The 24,755-nt window shown below is 35.0% G+C and overlaps 2 protein-coding genes across 6 annotated transcripts; one reads left to right on the forward strand and one right to left on the reverse strand.

Annotated features, from left to right (window-relative positions):
- Positions 1-250: 250 nt before the first annotated feature.
- Positions 251-14,510, forward strand: LOC126818743 (sister chromatid cohesion protein DCC1). Its single transcript, XM_050546292.2, has 11 exons — positions 251-332; positions 3,184-3,348; positions 6,731-6,896; positions 7,810-7,944; positions 8,660-8,750; positions 9,321-9,459; positions 10,038-10,096; positions 11,235-11,308; positions 11,761-11,838; positions 13,753-13,901; positions 14,272-14,510. The coding sequence occupies exons 1-11, from the start codon at positions 298-300 to the stop codon at positions 14,381-14,383; spliced, it is 1,203 nt and encodes a 400-aa protein (XP_050402249.1). The 5' UTR covers positions 251-297; the 3' UTR covers positions 14,384-14,510.
- A 463-nt stretch (positions 14,511-14,973) lies between these two features.
- Positions 14,974-24,087, reverse strand: LOC126818737 (gastrula zinc finger protein XlCGF57.1). 5 transcript variants are annotated; one of them, XM_050546284.2, is made up of 4 exons: positions 23,968-24,079; positions 23,745-23,822; positions 18,235-18,467; positions 14,974-16,842 (listed from the first exon to the last, which is right to left on the reverse strand). In XM_050546284.2, the coding sequence occupies exons 3-4, from the start codon at positions 18,446-18,448 to the stop codon at positions 15,404-15,406; spliced, it is 1,653 nt and encodes a 550-aa protein (XP_050402241.1). In that variant the 5' UTR covers positions 18,449-18,467; positions 23,745-23,822; positions 23,968-24,079; the 3' UTR covers positions 14,974-15,403. The 5 variants fall into 5 exon arrangements, with proteins under 5 accessions (XP_050402241.1, XP_050402239.1, XP_050402238.1 ...); XM_050546282.2 differs by having other exon boundaries at positions 23,745-23,825; XM_050546281.2 differs by having other exon boundaries at positions 23,745-23,825; positions 23,956-24,079.
- Positions 24,088-24,755: the final 668 nt, after the last annotated feature.

A 24,755-nucleotide genomic window follows, 5' to 3' on the forward strand; every position in this document is an offset into this window, starting at 1 on the left:
GTCAATCCGGAAGTCAAAACATTAACACGGGCCTACGAATCTTCGCATCAACTTATAAGTATCTGGATGTATCTTTGTAATTAACATATAAACGATAAACAGACATACAAATTTGGTCTGTAGCTCTATCAATAATATGAGATTTTACAGATTATTGAAAATTAATTCAACTTCATTCGGACAACATATATTGTCAATTTCTTAACTCGAAGTGCCGAGTATTTAGACTCAGTTACCCAGACCAAAAGTAATCTGGGCAACAGAGACTACTGCTTATTACAAAAATACGGCGGGAAAATGGATGATGTGGAAAGTGAAAGTTGTGTTGTCAGGTATTATAAAATGTATTATGTTGCAGTTTTCTGCATATTCTGATACAACTAGAATATATATCCGAAGCTCATTATCAAATTCAAATAATCGATACGGAAAATAATGGTACCACTACCAACCAGAGCACATCAGTCTGAGAATGAGATTATGATTTTGTTAATTAATGTTATCAAAGAACTGCAGTACTAGTTATTACACGATCTATGATGTTTTGTAGGTCCCCCGGTTTAGAAAGTTTAGGAACAATCTCTGATCGGAGTCAGACGCAACCGGGCACAAGCGGACACAGTGATCTGACCGTTTCTATTTGGCCCTGCAATAAGCTGCAATATGAAAATACCACTGTCCACTCTACTCTAGATCTGTTTTGGAATCCTTTATACCTTCGGGTTATAGACATAACGGCCCAACTCATAACGGCCAAAAATTATGGTTATAACGGCCACAAATTTTGGTCATAAAGGCCAAAGAAATTGGTCGTAACGTCCATACAAACTGGTCATAACGGCCCCAAAAAACCCCAACTTTTACTACATGTATGAAATGATATTTATTGACATAAATATTGCATAATAGATAATAGCATAATAAAAATACATACATTACATAAACATTAATTTAATACGTATATTTACATAGACATTTAACATAATACAAACTATAATATTTCACATACGTAATACATTTATACTAAATCATACTTTACAGTGTATAGATACAAGTTGATAAAAGTCCCACCAATAACTCAATGGCTGGATTTAGCAAGCAAAGCCAACTGTCTTGTTTTTGAAAACGTCAAATGTCTTTCTCCTTGAACTTTTATATCGGCACGTAAAAAATCAGGTATTGCATCTTCATTTACCTATAAACTGAATTTATAAATATAGCTTAACCTAAAATAACTAAGTAAATATAGCTTAACGCAGCTGCTCTGATTAGGTTCTCTGGATTTTCTCTGAATGGATTGGAGATGTCCATTTCTTTTATTTTCAACTGATAAAAAATAAATGATTAATGTTTATCTCATATATTACCTAATCAGATCAGAGGGTGTGAAGTACTTAATTAGGGATTATCCAATTAGTTGATTAATTAGTACTGACCTCTTTTCTTTGAATTACAATTACACTTTACAGCATGTAATCTTCCGGGTTGGCTTGGGTATTATTGGCAATTTTTCCACTGACAAATTCTTCAGGACACATGGTTTGTATAACTGTAGCATCACATCAATGGTTTGTTCAAATAAATTGTTTTTCATTAAAGGGACAATAACACTCTTGCTGGCTAGAAAGCTCCAGAAAATAAATAATTTCTCTATCTAAGTACTAGATGTGTTAGTGTCCTACCTGTTGTGTTAATTATCCATTAAATCCTATTTTACTTGTCCAGAAGGTTCGAAAATATTTTTAAATCGAACTTTCATTTGAAAAGGTTTACGTTAGACGTTTCAAACCATTATGTTGAATTTTTCATAATTTTTAAATAAGGTGTGTTAAGATGAAATTTGTATCATCAATTAATTGAAATATTGTAAAATAGTACAATTTGTTGACCAGAATAAAGATTGGGACATATTATTCAGTAACAACAAGAGTGGTATTGAGCCTTTAAATTAAAAATGTTTGGCTGTTACGAGTATATTTTTTTACCATTATTATGACCAAATGATTTGGCCGTTATAAACATACTGTTTGGCCGTTATGACTAAAGTAGGGGCGTTTTGACCAAACATATTTCTGGCTGTGATGACATAGGGCCATTATGACCACATCCCATACCTTGTATATTGTTCACCATGATTCTTCATCAAGTAGAATTTTGCGATCTGCACATTTTTGGTTGAGTCTCGTAATGCCAGATCAGTTCAAATGTTTTTTACTTATGTTTTTTAATCACAAAATAGCGATAGAGTAGTATTTTCATATTTCAGCTTTTTCAAATAAGGACGAATAGCAGTAAGGACAGTGTCCGATCAGAGACTGTTCCTAAAAGAACTAGTTCTGTTGTTAATATTTTTACATTGTATATCTATCAATTAGTTCCTTTAGGACTGGTGTCTGATCAGACACTGTTCTAACTTCCTAACGGATCTAGTCTATCAATATGTTTATTGTTTATGTCCTTTGAGAGAGCCATATATGGTGGATCCCTGAGGAAGATGTTGGATCAATGTGGAAGAGGCTGGCTCACTGACTAATGAAGTGATCTGGGGTACCATCCCTGTGTTGCCAAGAAAGTACATGTACTGGTACTTCACGATTTTGCAGTGTGGTTTCCCTTTACCAGTCAGTGGTGCAGGAAACAGTGTCTAGTTGATTGTACCTAAAATCAAGGTCCCATACTTTGGCATGCACGTAAAAGAACCCTTGACATTTGGAATTTTAAATAAGAGCATAGTGCCGCTGTCTGGGCAAAATTTCACCTTGTATCACATTGTATATCCATCCTCATTATACAGCGGGATTGGTGCTGAACATTTTAAACGGTTTAAAACCCCATTTCAGTTTAATACACCCATGCATAGTTTGGGCTTATATATAGTCATCGCCCGGTCTGTCAACAAATGACTAGTGAACATGATAGAATTAGTTACTTAGTAGAATCTACTGTTTTTGACAGATCTCTTTCAAATTTGTTGTGAGTGATTAAACCCTATCGATATCAAGTGTTCCACAGCCTTCTGTACCACAGTTATGCCTTTGTAAATGCAATAGAAGCTATAGTTTGGCTGGAAGCGTTGAGACCGATTACCCCTATTGATAGTCAGCATTCAACGACTGTACATAGAAGGATTGTGTGACATGATATTGTACTTATAATTTAATGATTCTTTTTACTTTTTTGCAGAAATTTAGAAGATGTTGAGTCTGTATTAAGTTTTGCCAAGTTAGAGAGAAGGGATATAAAACCTACAGTGCAATGTGTTATATTCTCACAGGAACTAGACAATGATAGTATTAAATTACTAGAACTAGATTCTACAGTTCTTAAATGTTTAACAGTTGGTGATAGGTACATTATTATTATTATTATTAAATAGAGAATCTCCTACCAGTCTTTTTTGATATCAAAAAATATCAACACAAGTTGATAAAGTAACAAAAAACGAGACTCTGCCGTTTTACTTTATCAACGAGTGTTGATATTTTTTGATATCAAAAAAGACAAGTAGGAGATTTTATTTTTCACCCAATCCCTTCTTACATGCACAAATAGATAAATATAATTCTTTGCTGTAGATTTCCCTTTTACTGAACATTACGACGTAGTGATACATCATTTTTATACGCCCACATTTTCATGTGGACGTATATTGTTGTCGCCCTCGTCCGTCCGTCCACAATTGTTTGTGAGCAGTCTACAGGTCACAATTTTTATCCGATTTCAATGAAACTTGAAATATAGGTTTATCACCCTAAGATCTCGGCTCCTTTCGATATTGGCATCTATCGGATCGTAACTTCATGGATTATGGCCCCTGATTGTACGAAAAATCACGTTTTTGGCTTTTGAACACTGTAGAGGTCACAATTTTTATCCGATTTTGTTGAAACTTGAATTGTTAGTTTATAACCCAAAGATCTCGGGTCCTTTCGACAATATTCGCTCATATCAGATCGTAACTTCTTGAATTATGGCCCCTGATTGTACGTAAAAAGGCGTTTTTTGGCTTGTGGACCCTATAGAGGTCATAATTTTTATCCGATTTAAAAAAACGTTTTATTATATCACCGTTAAACCCCAAGGACGGTTGAGTTTGAATTTCGTGAAAATCGGCCCAAAACTTACAGACAAAATGGCCGCCGTTCGTTCTCAAATAGCATAAAAATATGGTATATCAAGGTTGTGGACCCAATAGAGGTCACAATTTTCATCCGATTTTGTTGAAACTTGAAATGTAAGTTTATAACACAAAGTTCTCGGTTCCTTTTGATATTCGCGCATAACGGATCGTAACTTCATGAATTATGGCCCCTGATTGTACGCAAAAACACGTTTTTTGGCGTGTGGACCATATAGAGGTCATACATTTTTATCCGATTTAAAAAAACGTGTTGATATATCACCATTACACCCTAAGGCAGCTGAGTTCGAATTTCGTGAAAATCGGCCCAAAACTGACCGCCCTTTGTTCTCAAATAGCGTAAAAATATGGTATATCAAGGTTGTGGACCCTATAGAGGTCACAATTTTTATCCGATTTTGTTGAAACTTGAAATGTAAGTTTATAACCCAAAGATCTTGGTTCCTTTCGATATTCGCACATATCGGACCGTAACTTCATGAATTATGGCCCCTTATTGTATGACAAATCGCGTTTTTAGCTTGTGGACCCTATAGAGGTCATAATTTTTATCCGATTTAAAAAAACATTTTATTATATCACCGTTAAACCCAAAGGACGGTTGAGTTCGAATTTCGTGAAAATTGGCCCAAAACTGACAGACAAAAAGGCCGCCATTCGTTCTCAAATAGCTTAAAAATATGGTATATCAAGGTTGTGGACCCTATAGAGGTCACAATTTTTATCTGATTTTGTTGAAACTTGAAATGTAAGTTTATAACCAAAAGATGTTGGTTCCTTTCGATATTTGTGCATATCGGACCGTAACTTACTGAATTATGGCCCCTGATTGTACGAAAAATCGGGTTTTTAGCTTGTGGACCCTATAGAGGTCAGGGGGGTTGGATGGCTGAATGGTGAGCGTGTGCGCGCTGTATCATAAAGTCTGTCATTGAGTCGACTGGCGTGGTTTCGAATCCCCGGTTGTACGTGGCAAGGAGTAGGGTCGCCTGTCCAACCTCGTGTGTTTTCTCTGGGTCCTCCAGTTTCCTCCCACTGCTAAAGACCCCTACGCGCAAGCGAATTATGTAAATAAAATTAAACCATATGTTAGTCCCGAAATGACCTAGTTTGTGTCGAGTGGACGTTAAACCCCATTTCTCTCTCTCTCTATAGAGGTCATAATTTTTATCCGATTTAAAAAAACGTATTATTATATCATCGTTACACCCTAAGGACGACTGAGTTCAAATTTCGAAGAAAATCGGCCAAAAACTGACAGATAAAATGGCCGCCCTTCGTTCTCAAATAGCGTAAAAATATGGTATATCAAGGTTGTGGACCCTATAGAGGTCACAATTTTTATCCGATTTTGTTGAAACTTGAAATGTAAGTTTATAACTCAAAGATCTTGGTTCCTTTCGATATTTGCGCATATCAAATTGTAATTTCCTGAATTATAGCCCTTGATTGTAGGAAAAATCACTTTCATTTTAGCTTGTTTTCTATCCATCTCTCGAAAATGTGGGCGTATCCTGCCTGGCAGCCGCTGGTTTGATACCAATTCAACCATTGCAAGGTCCTTTATATTGGCCCAGTGTTTCCATCAAGGTCAATTGAATAACAATAGTTCATTTTTAATTAAAAAAAAGTTATTTTTAATAAGAAATGATCTGTTCTTTGAAAATAAAAAAATGTAGTTCCTTTTCAACTGACCAATCAAATTCATGTAAAGCGATATTTCCTAAGGAGATATTGCAGTAGATTATGAAATATATCACACAAGCGATATCTACTGTAGAATGTATTATTGGGTGATAAACAGTTATATTATGCTAGTAGAGGGGTATGGGTAACCAATTAAATTAAGTGATCTGTCATTGAGTCAAATGAGATGGTTTCGATGCGAATATGGTATAGTCGCTTGTCTAACTTTATTCCTGTTTCCTACAACATGATGGTGCATGCAAATTACTGAAATACAAATCTCCCATGTGTGTTAGTCCGTAAATGACTTACGAAAGCTCTAATGACAAACTACCCAGATGTCATTGTATAGTACAGTAGGTTTGTTAACCTATGTTATTTTTACTTGATCGGCAATGGGGACATGAAATATATTTTTATACTGGTCACAGTGGCATGCAGAGATGAGGAGACGACCCCGGACATCAATTTCAAGGCAGCATTCAATCAAAGTATTATGTTAATTTTTTGTAATTTTAGAATTATCACTGTTAATGGTATCATGCAAGCAGCCCTACTTAATTTGAATAAAAAGTTTGATTCATATGGTTTCACATATTTAAAAAGTTTTCCTTTCTCACATTTTTTAGTACTAGAAGGGGGGGGGGGGAGGTTTTGATTTTGCATGCCACTGCCTTGACATTTCATTGTATCTCTACATTTCAGGGTCTTGTTTCACAAAATTTTAACTAAAGATAAAATCCAAATTTTAGTAGATACTTAAATTTTGATTGGCTAAGCACTACAATCAGTCTAATATTATCCAATCAAATTACTAAAATTTGGATTTTATCTTAGTTAAAATTTCGTGAAACAGGCCCCAGGATTGTAATACCAGAGTAACTTGATGTTATATTATTTCAGGGTTGTAATACGAGGAGATAAAGATGATGGTGCTGTTCTTTGTACTAAAGATAAAACATACGAAATGAAAGAAGCAGAAACATCAAATTCTTTACTTATAATTCCTGATTTAAAGTTTGGTGCCGATTTATCAAATGATGGGGAAGTTCACATCACATATAACCAGGTGGGTAGTGAATCCTTAATCATGCTAAATTGTCCAGTTTTCAGTAGGACTGCCATCAAACAATGCAGGAACAATTAAAAAGAAGCCATTTAACAAAACTTTGTAACCATAATGTTGCAATAAAATAACTAGAAAAAGCAAGATTATTGATAATATGACAACCCTGCCATTTTCAGTTAGGACCCTGACAGTGTTTCCACAATCAGCATTATCATGTTTATTACTCAACGACAGCTTTGGTCTATTATGAATATTTTAACTATTATCATGTTCATTAGGCTACTTAGCCATGGCATTGGTATGTTATGAAAATTAACATACATTTCACCATACAAAATTAACATGTAATTGAAGAGTCCAGGGGAAGAACGGTCCAAGTCACATTTTTGTCTTTTCGCACAAAAGGCAAAACTGACTTTTGGACAAGAATGCTTGACGAAACAGAACAACGAGTGGGTTTAATTACAACTTCAAAATGATGTTTAATACGAATCATAATTACCAGTACAACAACTAACTTCCACTTTTCAGCCAAATTAAGATCAAATAAAGAGTACGATGGACATATTTGTCCGGGAGGCCATTTCAGAAGGGCCTTGGTTCGATGTGACTCTGATCATTTTTACCTGAAATTGATTGTTCCAGACAGCTTATGCAATTTGCTACCGGATGGTGCTATTAACGGGGGTTCGTTGAAAAAGTGACTTAGATTGTTCTTCCCCGGAGCTCTTCAATTACTTAGCAAGAGCATTGGTATGTTATGAATATTAATATCCATTATAATGTATTAAATGTCCCATACATAATTTAAACTATTATCATGTTAATTACTTGGTCACAGCATTAGTATGTTATGAAAATATATAATAATGTAGTTATATGTCACCATACAAAATACCAACTATCATTTCAGGTTACATCTGTCTTAAATAATTATTATGAATTACGACCATGTAAACCTAAGGTTAAGAAAATGAAAGAGTTATTAGAGAAGAATCTTTATAGTGGTAAAGAATGTGAACAAGATGAACAGCACCAGGGGAAAAAAGTAAGAAATATTGAATCTGTTAAAGGTTACGTAACCTCCCCTAAGAACAAAAATGACCATTAATACCCATTACTTCCTTTGGTCAACATTCTTTTTCATATGGTCTAGCACATTTATTGAATGAAATTTTCCTGTTCTTAAAGATACATTATGGGAGATAAGATAAAGAGATGGCAGTTCTCTCTATAATAGTTAAAAACTAGATAGTGTAAAGGTAATTTGCTGAAAATTTCAGTCAAATTGATCCACTATGAGCCGAGAAAGAAGCGGGTGAAATTTTTGCATAGTCTCGGTCATCATTACTAAAATCATTAATATAAACAGCATAGTCTCGATTATCCACTTTTTTTTTATTTAATTATCAATGGCCGTTAGCGGCATATAGGAATCGAAGGCTAGCCTTGACATCGAGAGTTTATTATGGTCTGGATAAGTTAATTAATGTCTAATTGATAATTTAGATAACATTTCAGGCCTAAAGAAAGACTTGTAATAAGCAGATTTTGCTCTTGCATAATGCATGTTTAATGAATTGATCCAGTTTTTCTAACTATAAAAGTCAACTTGAGAAATACTTTTGTTTTATTATGTGTAGATCTGTGTTTTATTGATATCTATAATCATGTTACTATAATATGATGATGAGTGACTTTAAATCAAATAAACTTCATTTCATTTAGTTGATAAATTGTTATATAATTTATATATGTTTCAGTATACCTATAGTGATTTGTTAGATGTTATACAAGCAAGTGATACAGAAATAACACAAGCTCTACATCATATTAAAGCCTGTTTAATTGATGGTAGGCTAATATCTATATAATTAAAACCAAGTGTGTGTTCACCCATGACTCTTTGTCGCCTTCCTCCACCCCCACATTTGTGGTATCAAATTAACCAGCATGATTAATACAGTTTAATGTATTAGGCCATCGCATTTGAGCTCGGGGCAAATTGGGCCTGGACCCCGAGTGAATCATCATGCTTTGTTGTTTTGTTCAACCCCCAAATGTTGTATTGACCCTGTGAATCTTCCCAATGTGAACATGATACAGTACATAGATCTTTATAGAAATTGTTGACAACATTGTGTGGGCTTGTACACAGGGGGGCACGGCTCGACAATATACATTTTAAAATAACTCATTTCTATAGTGCTATCAGCATGAAATTTTCCAGAAGAACCCTACCAAGACTTTAATGTTTCACTTTCAGTTTAGTTTTCACTGTTTTGAATTGAATCATTCAAAACTTGACTTACTTCTTAGCTAGCTTGAATGACTCTGTCATTGTTGGGAGAGTACATGACATTGAATTCTAATAATTCTAATATAAAAAATGATATTTGTGTAAGGTTTTATGATTTTCTGTAGGTTATTGGCGATTGTTAGATTTTGATTTTCAAACTCAAATTATTAACCATATAATGCAACTGTGTGATGAAAATGATTGGTTAAATTCTGGGATACCAATGGAGGAATGTTGTCAGACATTAGAGGAACTGTTCCAAAGGTAATGAAAATTTTATTTTCTTCAAATGTTTTAGAATAATGAAGACAATGTTGGTAAAAATGTAGGAGAACTCAGTGAAGAAATTAGAAAAGACTACTATATTTTAAAGGACCAACTGACAAAAAATCGTCCATGGGGTAGTTTTCTTTAGATAAAAATATTATGAGAGCCATTTTGAAGAAGTGTTTTAATAGATAAAAATAGTTTGAATATGTTTTTAGTCCTAATATATTATCAAATCACACAGTTTTTATGTAGGAAGGTATCTTTAAGAACATGTTTGATTTGTACAAGCATCAAAGGAGGAGTCACAGATCTAACTGGATCTTTGAAAGAAAAGTTTATTAGAAAATGGCCAATTAATATTGTCTAGAAGTTTCAGATTAACTATTCAATACAATTCGCAAACTTTGCCAAGAAGTAATTAGAATACCGCAAAAACCTGCAATATTTATATTGCTCACTGGAAATCAACAAAAAAACATGTATGCCCATATTCATTATCCCTGTTGGTGTTGAAATGTAGAACATTAAGCCTCATTTCAATTCATGAATAAAAACTCGAACTTTTTTTGTAGATCTGTGATAGAGCATATGATTGATTGTTACTGTGATAAAAGAATAGAAGAAACAAATGGTAAGTAAAATGTTTATTTCTATTTTGTCAAGTTTGTCAAAGTTACATTAATTTATTTTATTTTGTCAAGCCCCTCCAGCTCAAGACTTAAAGGAGCTAACTCGCTAATATTTGGGACCTAGAAATTGACACAAATGGGTCGCAACGCATATAATAATTAAATAGGAGTATATAAACTGATTTACATTCAATCGTTTCTGTTTTTACTCTAATTTCTAATCAGCTATGTTCGGCGCAATACGCCAGAACTCTCAGTCGAATGGCATTCTCTAGCGTCTGGTTATTCCAGTCTGCACCGATAGTATTTATTGCGCATGTTTTCCAGATAAGAATATGACGTCACCGTTTGACATATTTCTAGCCTCGTTCTTCGGGTCCCCTGTTACAAATGGAGCTGAAACGCTTTATGGTACACGATTTGTGTACCAATGGTAAAATGTTTATTTTGTCTTAAATATTGGATATCAGAAGCCCATCTTTTCCCGGTAAGATCACAACATGAATGTTGATTTAAATTGACAAATAATTTGTGTTTTCAATGTCGAAGACTTTGGACGATATTGAGTTAGAAGCTTAGCTACTTTAAGTTGTGCCGGAGTACAAGAGAGAATATTAACAACTGGCTGTAATTCTATTTGTCACATATTAAATTTTTTGGGAATATCTAATTACCAAATAACTGAACTATCAGGTTGAACTCCATGTCATTCCTTTATTTTGTAATATGGGAGCCACCGTGGCTCAGTAAGTAGGATGTAGGCCCACTAACCAGGATGTCTGATGTTCGATCCCAAGGAAATTTCATCAAGCTTTTCCAGCATGGTGCCTCTTTGCAAGGGGCAATGTACAGTCGTTTGGATGGAACAAAAAAAAAAAACAGGTCCTGTGTACACATTTGCGTGCACGTTAAAGAACCGTTGACAGTTGAAATTAGAGTAGGCCGTCATATTTTCCCAGTAGGTACAGATAAGTAGGACGTTAAACGCCATTTCATTTATTTTTTTATAGAAAGTAATAAATGAGGGTCAACTTTAATTCTGTTATTTTGGGATTGAGTTGGGGGTCGACAGCCTCACTGATTGCTTGTTTTAAATGGGGATGATGACCTTTTTTTCTTGATAATATTTATTGATTGCAGAAAATGTATTTAAGATAAATGAGGATAAAGTTTGTCGTTTTTTTGCTGAGTTGCTATTAAGAGGGTCAGGACAGGTGACTATATTATAATTATTTACTTATCAGAAGTTGCTTCTGAAAATGTTCTGGAATCTAAAGACATGCAACTGAAGCTTAGCTTAGTAATTTGAAATTTAGATTATCTTCGCCTGACCTTTTTGCACTATAGGGAATATTTGTATTAAGTTGAAAAACAGAGATAAATTATAAAAACAAATTTTACCATGAGCATGTGACTGGCCAAACACCATTCAACAATTTATATTCCTTCAAATATAATTTTGTGTGTGCATCAACAGATTGTAATATTTTAGTAAGAAGAACAGTAGATTATATCCATAATTTCCCAATTATAACCATAATTTCCCAATTATAACCATAATTTGCCCTTTAGGCAAAATTATTGAAATTTAATTTAGTGAAATTATTGGTTTCCTGTTGATACCTTTTAGATATTAATCTAAATATTAATCTACTCCATTATTTAGTTCAACTACAAAGAATTTTTACAAGTATGGCAGCAAAGTGTTCCAGATGGTATGAAAACCAATATGTGTCAACTAGAGGTATACAAATTATCTCCCTTATTGTGCTTCCTTTCTTTTTTTTTTTAAATTACCTCACTTGAGTCTGTTTTGTTAATCTGTCAAATTTAAAATTTGGTAGCAATATTTACACATTATTCTGTTTAACGTTAAATTTCAAAACAAGCTCAGTAAATTTTGAAGAGAAAATAAACTGTAATTACTATAAAATGAGAGCATCTTTTTTGATGTGTGTGATTTAATTTGGGGGGTTGGATGGCTGAATGGTTAGCATGTGCGCGCTGTATCATAAAGTCTGTCATTGAGTCAACTGGCATGGTTTCGAATCCCTGGTTGTACGTGACAAGGAGTAGGGTCGCCCATCCAACCTCGTGGGTTTTCTCTTGGTCCTCCGGTTTCCTCCCACTGCTAAAGACCCCTACGCACAAGCAAATTATGAAAATAAAATTGAACCATATGTTAGTCCCGAAATGACCTAGTTTGTGTTGAGTGGACGTTAAACCCCATTTCTCTCTCTGATTTAATTTTAATGAGATATACATGTATCCGAGACGAGGACCAAATGTCGGGGAGTTGTAGACTATAATATAGACGTGACTGGTGGAATTTGTTGTCACTCCCTATCATCTTTTGGAGTAATGATATATGGAAAATGTCATGCCATGGAGGTTTTGTTAAAAAGGAATTAATATTTGCCCATTAGTCACAATGTAACAATAATTAAGGGCTTTATTTCTTCAGGACATTGTCATACTTTTCAGGACCTGCATGCTTAACGGTATGTTCACCATAAAATCGGAAATCTATAAGTGGCAGGTAGCTGTCCCAGATTTCTCTCGCGATGCTACTAGTTTTATTCTATGCAAACTCTTTAGGCTTAAGTGAGATTGTGTGGCTGTTCCTTTTATATTGCCCAGTAGAAGTCTCTGGTAGACCGGAGCAATTCTGTTTCACTGAAGTGGCTGCTTCCATAATTATATGTGAGCAGAAATGTCAACTAGAGAATTGCTGTTATATAAATGCTTATTTGCATGAGGCTCTTAAGCTCCAAACCCTATATTTACCACCCAAAAAGTATTGTAACTATGTCAACTTCTGTCTTCTATACTATGTCAAGAATTTCTGCCTTTCTTTTCAAAATTGTCTGTACCTGGGTCTTACCAATTCCAAATTCTTCGGCCAATTGTCTTTGGCTTCTACCCTCACTCTTTTTGATAAGTTCTACTTTTGCTTTTAGGGTTAATTCTACACGAGTACGCTTACTACGGGGTTTTTCCATTACGCAGGTGAAGGTCGAATAAGAAATAATACACTTGACAAAATTTACTCGTACATACAGATGAAGGCCGAATAAGAAATGATAATCTACAAAATTTACTTGTATAAATAGTAAATAAATGATTAGTTTTAATCACCTAATCATTATTAATTTCTTTGTTTAAATTAAACACCCAATGAGAAATTTCATTGTTTAAAAAACGAAACCAACAAAGAAAGATTAGCGGCTCGTTAAATGGCTGCGATGAAATCAATCTACCACAAATGTTTGATTGCTTTGATCTTGGTCGTTAGATTGACTAATCCCTGTCAGTGGTCGTTATTGCTTTGATCTCGGTCAGTGGTCGTTATTACTTTGATCTCGGTCGCCGGCTTACTAATCCCAATCAGTGGTCGTTATCGCGAGTCACAAAAACAATGAATTTGACTGATTGGGACTGGCTTCGGTAGTCGTAATCCGTAATAGTGAGTTGCCCGTATTACTGAGTTCAATTTATAAGGAATATAGAAGAAATAAATTGGTTCTTTTAATATGTGGTCGTATACGTGAGTTGCCCGTAATACTGAGTTGGTCGTTAAGCGGGATTTCACTGTAATAACATCATCAGATGAATAACAGATGTAATGTTTGATAATTCCTTTTATGATTTTATTCAGGGCTTGGCATTAACTAATTTAGATTGTAATATACCAGTTATATGGCATTTTCCTGTGGATGATCTACCAGAAGACATCAACGAAAGATTTGATTTCTTGTTTCGAACTCGAGAGAAATGGACAAGAGATGATATAACACCATATATAAAGTTAGTTTACAAAGTTTTGAGAATAATAAGATATGTTTTTTTCTACAATTCATTTTATCTAAAATACAAATGATTTATTTGTATCCATTTGACAAATATTCCTTGTTAAAAATATTAATACCGGTACTGTTCTTAATTATTAACTTGACAGGTTTTTATCTAAAATTGATGACAACTATAGATGACCTTTTAAACGTTTTTTTAGTTTTTACCATCATCCTATCCATGCCTTCTATTTTATGTATCTTCAAACAAATTCAACCTCTATTCATTGCAAATTTTTCTGCAGTTACAAATGTTGTAATTTTATGTAACAAATTGTATATACTTGTAGGGACATTTCTGGCATAAGACTTTTTTTTTGTTACAGGGACTTGGTAACAGATAAATTAGATGTTGGTGCTCTATTAACCAGACATGCAAGAGCTTCTCTACAGAACGGAATTAAAGTTTTTAACTCCAGAAAGCCATTAAATAAATAAAATTATTTCATACTAAATAAATTGTTTATATATGTATGCTTCATTTTTATATGGGCTACATTGAAAGGGGATCGAATATTTCCCTTGTCAGTGATGCAGGACGGAGGGCCTGACAAGGACAGCTGTCTAGTCATTCGGATGGGACGAAAAACCAAGACCCTGTGTACATATTGACGTGCACGTAAAAGATCCCTTGGCAGTTGGAATTTGATATAAGAGAAGGCCGCAGCGCCGCTGCCCGGGCAAAATTTCCCTCACAGCACACTGTATGCGTTTGCCCATCTTCAGTTTAGGAGCAGAACAATAGGACGTTAAACCCCATTTCATTTCGGATCGAATATTGTTGTTATCCCTATCCTTGTGGGCTGTCTAAGAGGCCTCAGTTGTATGAATATGTATTAATAAACAAGTGTACAAATTGCAAGTCAATCTGATGATAACCTTAGCCTCTTGGGCCTCCACAAGACTTTTCAGGTTGATTAAGGGAGATAACTCCAAAAGTAAGTATGAGAAATTGTTGAAAATCAATAGAATCTTCGCCTCATTTGGAGGATGACAAGCAATTGTGAATCTGGGACAGTCAGGGCTGACAAAAATAATAACCAATAATAAAACTGGTTTCATTTTAATAATAAACCATTTAATTAATCAAATGAAATTCACAAGCTCACATTTGATCAAACTGGATACGAGATGTAAACAAAATTACATTTTACTTAGGAGTGTAATATAATTATCTAAAGATGTGTTTGCTTAATTCAAATCCTAATATCATCTAATTTAATGGATGATGCAGGAAAGCTTCACAAATAAACACTGACAGGGCCTGGGAGTATATACCTCTAAACATACAAAAACAACAATCACAAAGTTTATTTTGATTTGATCTGATCTTAATGAAATTTAAAATTTAAGTGTCTCAAACTAAATTAAGTTAGAATGTCCTCTCACTATTGTTCACTATGTGGAAGCTTGACGTTTTCACCTCACTGTTGAACATTATCGTAAAGTGGAGAATCCTTAATTTATGGCGGTGGTTGTTGAGGTATCATTTTGTTTGTGTGATTTTATATGGTCGCTACATAAACCACTATACATGAAAGTTTTATCACAAATATCACACTTATACGGCTTCTCTCCACTGTGTATGCGGAAATGTGTTATTAAATTACCCTTCTGATTAAACGCTTTATAACAAATATCACACTTATAGGGTTTTTCTCCCGTATGGATTCTCATATGTCGGGTAAGCGAGTCACGAAGATGAAACAGCTTACTACAAATTTCGCACTGATATGGACGCACATTTGAATGACTCTTTTTATGAGTCCACAGTGCCCCCTGTTGAGTAAAAAGTTTTCCACATTCCATGCACTGATACGGTTTTTCACCAGTGTGTACCCTTAGGTGGATACGAAGAAGTTTAGGTATGCGAAACCGACGACCACAGGTATCACATTGGAATTTCAGTTCTGCTGCGTGTATGGTCCTGTGTTGCTTTAGCTCATCATGGGATTTAAACTTCTCGGAACAGTCTCTACATTCAAATACTTTTACTTTCGTGTGACTTGTAATGTGAGCTGTCAAAAGATAATTTTGCGCAAAATATTCGCTGCAAAAGTGGCATTGATAAGGTGACCAATCAGCAAGCTCATGACTCTGTCTCATGTGACGATTTAATTCAGATTGTAATCGGAAAGTTTCCTCACATTTTGAACAATTAAACAGTTTTTCAGCACTATGTGTTTTTAAATGATTAAGCATACTTGATCTAAATCGGAACCTTTTTCCACACTCTGGACAATCAAAAACTTCATCCTTATTAGATTTTTTGCAGTGTTTTCGTTTCCTATGATTTTTTAAACTCGACTCTTTTAAGTATTTTTTGCCGCAAATTTCACATTTGAAACTGAAATCACTGTCCTCGGATTGAGACACCACATCTGCATTAATGTCTTCTTCCCTTCCATTTTCATTTGATTGATGTCCAATTTTACTGTTCACGTTATGATTGGATTCTAAATGCCTCTGCAAATTTTGAGTGTCAGTAAACAGTTGATCACATTCGTAACATTTTGGATTTTGATTAGTTTGTTCGAAACCATTATCGATATTTGAGTGTTTTATGTTTTTATGCTTTTTCAAATCTTTTTTATGGTAATAATTTTTATCACATATATCACACTGGTATGGCTTCAGACCACTGTGGGTTCTGGTGTGACAAACCAATTTTTCTTCTGTATCAAAAATTAAACAACATATGCTGCATTCATAAGAAGTTGAATCAGTGTCATTTTCTGAAATATTGCTGCTTTCTTGATCTTGTTCTGAAGACTGTGTGGAGAAAGAAGAACTTGTATTCATTGTATCTTCATGATCATCATCTTCATTCATTTCATTGTAAGATGTTTCTGGATTGTATTTTCTTGCATGTCCCGATTTCCGGTCTGGTTTTTTATCTGGAAAAAAAAAACGTAAATAAATATGATAATGTTTTCAAAAATACAGGTATTGAGAATTTATGTATAAAATACTAAATATTGAAAGACAGGCAACAAATATACACCTACCAATAGCTATATGTTTCAACCTCTATATACAAATAGTTACTAATGCATGTAGGGTATTTTGATGAGATATATTTTACAAGACTTCATATCTATGAAGAAGATTAGAATTATCTTTCTCAGTAGAATAACCAAAGGCTTTCAAAACATCTATGCAATACAGATTGACTATTCTGAAGTTGGCTGATACAACTAGTCATAATAAGTAACTATGTTTTAAAGCGGAAATTACAAATTTTCTAAGAAAGTCAAAACGTAATTATTTCTGTCTTTTGCTCAATAGGTTGTCAACTCACAATTATACAATCATAGGTGTCATTCTCACACTTAAAACTCATTTACACAGGAAATAATAACACAATTACCTCCCTTTTTTTCTATTCTCCACCATGGAGTAGCTTTTTTCAAACGTTTGAAAATGAAGAGGAAAATGATATTTTTGCCAATTTCTCAGCTGGCAATAGTGAATTATAGGATTATTCTTTAACAAGGTAGGACTGTTTATGGATACCATCTATTTTCAGGCTTTATTTTAATAAATTTTAAAAATATAACTTAAAAAGTTGCAATTTCCGCTTTAACACACACTGAGTAATTAGACAATGTTTTCCTTGTCACTTCTGAAATATGTAATATACCTGTATCAGTGTATAAGAATCTATCAGTTAGATAAACAGTACTCATTCAGTATAGTCAAAACATTGTTAGCACATAAATTAGATGTACTTTCTGTACCAGCCATGTTCATTGACACCAAAGCTAACACGACAAAATGTGTTTGAAACTCCTTATGCAGATCGATCAATGTTTTAATATTTCAACAACTCTGTTCTGTATTGCATTTCATAAATATTAATATACATGTAGACAGGGAGATAACTACAAAATGTATGATCAATTGTTGTAAAAGATTGCGTTTCAAAGGCACTCACTCACTAAACAGGGTGTACAGGTTTCAATTGTGGGGTTGTTCGAGAAAGTTCCCCATGATATTTCCCAGCATCGCTACCCTCGTCAGTGATACAGGATGGAGGCCTGACAAGCAAAAGCATCGAGACCTTTGGATGGATTGGAAAACTCAGGTCCCATGCTCCCATGCATATCCACCTTTTGAGTGCATGAAAAAGACCCCTTGACAGTTGGATCCAATTTCCCTCATAGTATGGTGTATGTCCATATTCATTAGCCCAGTTAGTGTAGAAAAGTAAAACTTTAAACCATATCATTCAATATATTCTAAATTTAAAGCACACATTGCTGGACCACTCAAAAAGATTTACCAACCTGTTAATTCATTTAATTTATTTTTTTCACTGTTAATCAATTCTGTTAATCTCTTTATACGATCTGATTTTTTACACTTTTTATTAACAGCATTTCGGAGTCTATTTAATTGTTCTAATAAAGATGCTTCCTCTTGGTCAAGTATTTCATGCTTTCCATCCTCCTTATCACTTTGTTCTCCATCTCCATTTATTTCTTCATCTGGGTCCATCATCTACCCTTGAGAAATTTATCTGTATAAAGTTAAATGTAAGGTCATCAAAAAGTAGTATTTTTGATCACGAACAGTTGAGTTTGTTATCTTTAGAGACATGCATCAGTTTCTGATAACCAGTATGGTTTATTAATCAAGGGCAAACTTTTTACTGCAGTATACTATTAATACCAATATACAGGAGGGTGGATTGACAAGAGTCCAGAATATCATGAGAATCCTGAAGATAGAACAGACAGCTGATTCTGTAGCTAGGCCTATTGAGACTTGGCTGTTTTATACAGTTAAATACCATCTAGAGCTATGTTTTGCTAGTTATCAAAAGATAAAAGTGGTATAGAGTACTGATATTTTAAAGGATAAAAATTTAAAGGAGATAAACCTCATTGATTTGGGTAAAAAAAAATACTGACAAACTTTATTGTGAAATAAGCCTTGTAACACTATCACTGGGTTACTAACAGTATAATAGAATATAACAACCTTGATAGGTTTATAGTTATAAGTCTATTACATATATATTACACATTTTTCTTAGTTCTGAAATGAAATGAAATGAAATGGAGTTTAACGTCCTACTGTTCTGCTCCTAACCTGGGCTAATGAAGACGGGCATACGCCATACAGTGTGCTATGAGGGAAATTTTGCCCGGACAGCAGCACTACGGCCTACTCTTATATCGAATTCCAACTGCCAAGGGTATCTTTTACGTGCACGCCAATGTGTACACGGGACCTCGGTTTTTCGTCCCATCCGAACGACTAGACAGCTTTCCTTGTCAGCCCCTCCATCCTGCATCACTGACAAGGGAGAACCACGCTGGAAAATCTGGATGAACTTTCTCGGCCAATGCAGGGATCGAACACCCGACCTCCAGGCTAGCGAGCTAGCGTCTTACCCACTTAGCCACGTGATCCCCTTCTTAGTTCTGGGTACAAAAGTAATTAGTAAGTATTGAAAATGCCTGCATGTTGAACATCTACTAGTTATTTTGGTTTATATACCCAAACACCTTTTTTATACCAGTAATCAATCAAATCCCACACCCTATCCATTTCTTGTTGGGGGGGGGGGGCATTTTTGTCATTGTAATAATAATCCATGGTTGTGAGTAGGCAGTAGGCCTACATGTGTTTTACCCAACTTGGTTGCAATTAAGCGATAGCATATAATGTTATATTATGACATTCACTTTCCAAATAAGGAATCTATCATGACCATAATGATCTTGAAATTAGTTAAACTAAGTCCCTAACTCAGTATCATCCATAGTCTTTGACACTGAAAACACAAATTATTTGTCAATTTAAATCAACATTGATGTTGTGATTATACCGGGAAAAGATAGACTTCTGATATCCAATATTTAAGACAAAATAAACATTTTACCATTGGTACGCAAATCGTACCTTACCAATTTGTAACAAGGGACTCAAAGAAAGAGGCCAGACATATTCCACAAACAGTGACGACATATTCTTATCCAGAGAGCATGTGCAATAAATAGCCTACTATTGGTGTGATCTGGAATAACCAGACACTAGAGACATATTTTGCCGAACATAACTGATTTGAAATTAGAGTAAAAACGGAAACAATTGAATGTAAATCAGTTTATATACATTCACATTACATTACATTATATGCATTTTGACTCATTTGTTTCAATTTCTACTTCTAGGTCCCATATTACGTCGGTGGGGAGTCAAAAGGTCGTATGTGGCAAATTTTTCGAAATGCACTTTTTTGTTTTTTCAGAATCTGCGTTGCATGGCGCATCTTTTGATCTAAGAGTCGTATATCTAGCCCAATAAAAACTATTCATATGTTGATATCTCGTAACCCGATTCGATAAAAAAAATGACATGTCAAAAAGTCGTATTTCGATGAAGCACTGCCATGTGACAAACAAGTTGCTTCCAGCAAAACAAAAAACAACCAGCGGCTGCCAGGCAGTATACGCCCACATTTTCGAGAGATGGATAAAAAACCAGCTAAACAAAAGTGATTTTTCCTACAATCAAGGGCCATAATTCAGGAAATTACAATTCAATATGCGCAAATATCGAAAGGAACCAAGATCTTTGAGTTATAAACTTTCATTTCAAGTTTCAACAAAATTGGATAAAAACTGTGACCTCTAGGGTCCACAACCTTGACAAAGGGACGGCCATTTTGTCAGTCAGTTTTGGGCCAATTTTCACGAAATTCGAACTCAGTCGTCCTTAGGGTGTAGCAGTGATATAATAATACGTTTTTTTAAATCGGATAAAAATTATGACCTCTATAGGGTCCACAAGCTAAAAACATGATTTTTCGTACAATCAGGGGCCATAATTCAGTAAGTTACGGTCCGATATGCGCGAATATCGACAGGAACCGAGATCTTTGGGTTATAAACTTATATTTCAAGTTTCAACAAAATCGGATAAAAATTGTGACCTCTATAGGGTCCACAACCTTGATATACCATATTTTTACGCTATTTGAGACCGAAGGGCGGCCATTTTGTCTGTCAGTTTTGGGCCGATTTTTCACGAAATTCGAACTCAGCCATCCTTAGGGTGTAATGGTGATATATTAACACGTTTTTTTAAATCGGATAAAAATTATGACCTCTATAAGGTCCATAAGCCAAAAAACGCGTTTTTGCATACAATCTGGGGCCATAATTCATGAAGTTACGGTCCGATATGCGCGAATATCGAAAGGAACCAAGATCTTTGTGTTATAAACTTACATTTCAAGTTTCAAGTTTCGGATAAAAATTGTGACCTCCATAGGGTCCACAACCTTGATATACCATATTTTTACGCTATTTGAGAACGAACGACGGCCATTTTGTCTGTCAGTTTTGGGCAGATTTTCACGAAATTCGAACTCGACCATCCTTAGGGTTTAACGGTGATATAATAATACGTTTTTTTAAATCGGATAAAAATTATGACCTCTATAGGGTCCACAAGCCAAAAAACACGTTTTTACGTACAATCAGGGGCCATAATTCAGGAAGTTATGGACTGATATGCGCGAATATCGAAATGAACCGAGATCTTTGGGTTATAAACTTACACTTCAAGTTTCAACAAAATCGGATAAAAATTGTGACCTCTACAGTGTTTAAAAGCCAAAAACGTGATTTTTCGTGCAATCAGGGGCCATAATCCATAAAGTTACGGTCCGATAGATGCCAATATCGAAAGGAACCGAGATCTTAGGGTGATAAACCTATATTTCAAGTTTTATTGAAATCGGATAAAAATTGTGACCTGTAGACTGTTCACAAACAATTACGGACGAACAGGGGCAATGACAATATACGTCCACTTGAAAATGTGGGCGTATAAAAACTACAGGTAATTATTGGTATTTACGCGGGTTTATACGGTGCATCATCGTCACCTTTCATCACAGATAAGTATGTTAGCGGTTAAATCGAAAAATATTCAATATGTCACCCGATATGCATTACAATATCCAACCTAACTCTATTTTATAACTCTCGATGAAGTAATCTGGTATTAAAACGATTTTATCAACCTATAAGCACAGTCCTAAAACAATTTTTTTTTAGAAATACGACATTTTGCAGTTTATTTGTTCTATTCTAAATACGTTTTATACCGAAATACGATTTTTTGTATTGACCATATAATACTTTTTTTGTAGCCTCTTGGGTCATCTGCATGGTATTTAACTACAATTTGTTTTGTTTCTGAATACAGAATAACAATGCGTTCTTGGTGGATGATCTGAAGATCGAAATATGTCAACAGACAACATCCTTTCACGAGGAAAACGCCTGGTCCAACTATCAGAGATGAGTAAATTGAACTTCAGAGTATCCGGTACAACATTAATTTTTTCGTTAAAATTTTCTCTATTGGTCTACGGGTTTTATATAGCTCGGCTCTCGGAGAAGAGAGCGGATTCGGTTGATGACCCTAAAAGCTCCTGACGTCCATTCTGTTTTACCTAATATTGTAAATACAATCCGTAGGATTGGTCATACTCATGATATTCCTAGATCTCCCAGACGAAGTGATATTTTCATTAAGGACTCCACTAATGTGCCAAGAGAAAAAGACTTGATTTCAGACTTCTTGAAACCCGTATTCGACAACTTTCTACACCACTGGATACACCACTACAAGTTCATACCAGTATTCCGTTGATCAAGCATTGCCGCAATGCCTGGAATCCACATATTTCACATGAGAAAAAACGATTATGGACAGATCCAAGGCTTACCGATGGGAAGTCCTTAACCCCGCTGATATTCAAAATTTACATGATGTTACAAGAAGAAGGCACTCGAACCGTTCCTTTTCAAGCTGTTTTCTGGTTCAGAAAGATGGATAACACCTTTGTCATGTTACAAAAAGAAGATGATAACTGTCATCCTCCCTGAATCATTTAAACAACCAACATCCAAGAATGAAGTTTACAGTGGAGATGAAACCAACAGCAGCCTCCCATTTCTTAATGTAATGGTAAAAAGAGAACACTCCAATGTCACCACATCAGTGAACATAAAACCAACACACATTGACCGATATATCTACAACAAATCTAATAACCCAAATACATAAAAAAGCAGGCATTATCACCACCTTTACTAAAAGAGAAAAAGCTCCTGGTCTTGGCCGAAAATGTCCCTCAGGTATTTCCGGTGTTATTTCCTTGGTACAGGCCGGGGGCCCAACAAGGACAGTGTATAATCATTCGAAGGGGACAAAAAAATTAGCGTACACGTAAAATCAGCCTTGACTTTTGGAATTCGATATAAGTGTAGGTCGTAGGACAGCTTCTAGGGCTAAATTTTCTCATAGCACAATGAATGGCGTATGTTCGTCTTCATTAGCATGGTCGCTACAGAAAGGTAGGTCGCTAAACCCCAAACCAATTGGTGAGGTTTTTTTGTGACGTCAAAAGCTCTTAAGTCGGCGGATGCAACTCGCAAAACGATGTTCTTTATGGTGACAATATCAGACGATGCGCTGTGTTAACATGCAATTTATATTAAAAGATGACCTTTCTACTGTCTTTAGTCGCAATTTTATGAAGTTTTTTGTCTCTCCTGAACAATTTTGAAAAACCCACATACGACCTTTTCACTCCCCACCGACGATTAGCTATTTAGCTCCTTTAGCTAATAATAATAATAGGCCTACTAGTACTACTAATAATATAATAATGAATGCAACAAACTATGCCATTTTAAAACACTTCCTTATTTTTGCGACCATGGGGCAGGGCTATCTTGGCAAGACTTTTCCATAATCTGGTAATTACCTGTCATAGCTGCATGGTGATGGTGGCAAGCATACTGTGAAAAATGCACTTGTAACTTCAGCTGGCTTAGACTAGGGCCTACTTAAAAATTAATTACAATAGTCAGAAAAAAAAAACATCAACTATGATCAAGTGCAAGAAAACGAGGGTAGGCTTTTTGGCAAGTTTAATAATGTGGTTTGTTGCCTGGAAACAGTAATTATAAACAAACCTTAAGCCTCACCGATTCTACACATTTATGATAAATGTAAATGTGGTTATAACAATGTTGCTTCGTTCCCAACCATAAAATCAAATCTGATCGACAAACCCTTTGCAAAACAGCCAAGAGAGGATATGAGATTTGTTGCAAGGGAGATAATTGAAACTCTGGCATACTTGATGCACGTCAAGATTTGTTCAGAATGCATGTCAGTTTTATCATGGACCGTATGAGACCGTAGGCCCACTAGTTGTACCATGGGGCTTTTAATACATGTATTATATTATAAGGTCCATGGTTGTATCAATTGATGATTGCATCCAGATCTATATTGGATCAACGTCGTTTGTCATACAAAGGGGCGTTTTCTCGGAGAGACAATAATAAAGAAATCATGAGCGTGCAACACTGTCCTTTGTCGTACTTCCGTCTCCATCAGCCCAGTCGGAGCTGAAAAATAGGAAATTCAACTCTATTTCATTTGTTAGATTTGTGGAGTTACGTCGTTACTAGTAGTTTTCTAATTGTAATAATTCACGAATAAAGACAACTAACCAGTAGGCCTAGATTCAAGCACTAAAAAAAATGACATGACATCTAAAGATAATGAGTACCCATAGGGCATTGCGAGGTTGAGTCGTTTTTCGTAATACATTAATTGCTATTCACGAATAAATATACCCGTGTTACCTGTTAGGTTTGAATATTAAGGCCATAACTGCTAGATGTAAACAGAGCTAGGCCTACCCCTACCCCAAGACCTAGCATTAACACTTATGCTAACCCTAACCCACAATCTCGTCAACAAT

This window comes from Patella vulgata, chromosome 4, assembly GCF_932274485.2.
Source record: "Patella vulgata chromosome 4, xgPatVulg1.2, whole genome shotgun sequence".
Taxonomy (NCBI): domain Eukaryota; kingdom Metazoa; phylum Mollusca; class Gastropoda; family Patellidae; genus Patella; species Patella vulgata.

Bases quoted from the DNA above. Each gene is read 5' to 3' on its own strand.
- LOC126818743 (XM_050546292.2), top strand. From the start codon at position 298: ATGGATGATGTGGAAAGTGAAAGTTGTGTTGTCAG. The intron at 3,349-6,730 runs GTACATTATTAT...ATATTATTTCAG, and splicing joins TGTTTAACAGTTGGTGATAG to GGTTGTAATACGAGGAGATA. The intron at 7,945-8,659 runs GTAAGAAATATT...TATATGTTTCAG, and splicing joins AACAGCACCAGGGGAAAAAA to TATACCTATAGTGATTTGTT.
- LOC126818737 (XM_050546285.2), bottom strand. From the start codon at position 18,448: ATGATGGACCCAGATGAAGAAATAAATGGAGATGGAGAACAAAGTGAT. The intron at 16,843-18,234 runs GTTGGTAAATCT...TTTTTTTTCCAG, and splicing joins TAAATTAAATGAATTAACAG to ATAAAAAACCAGACCGGAAA.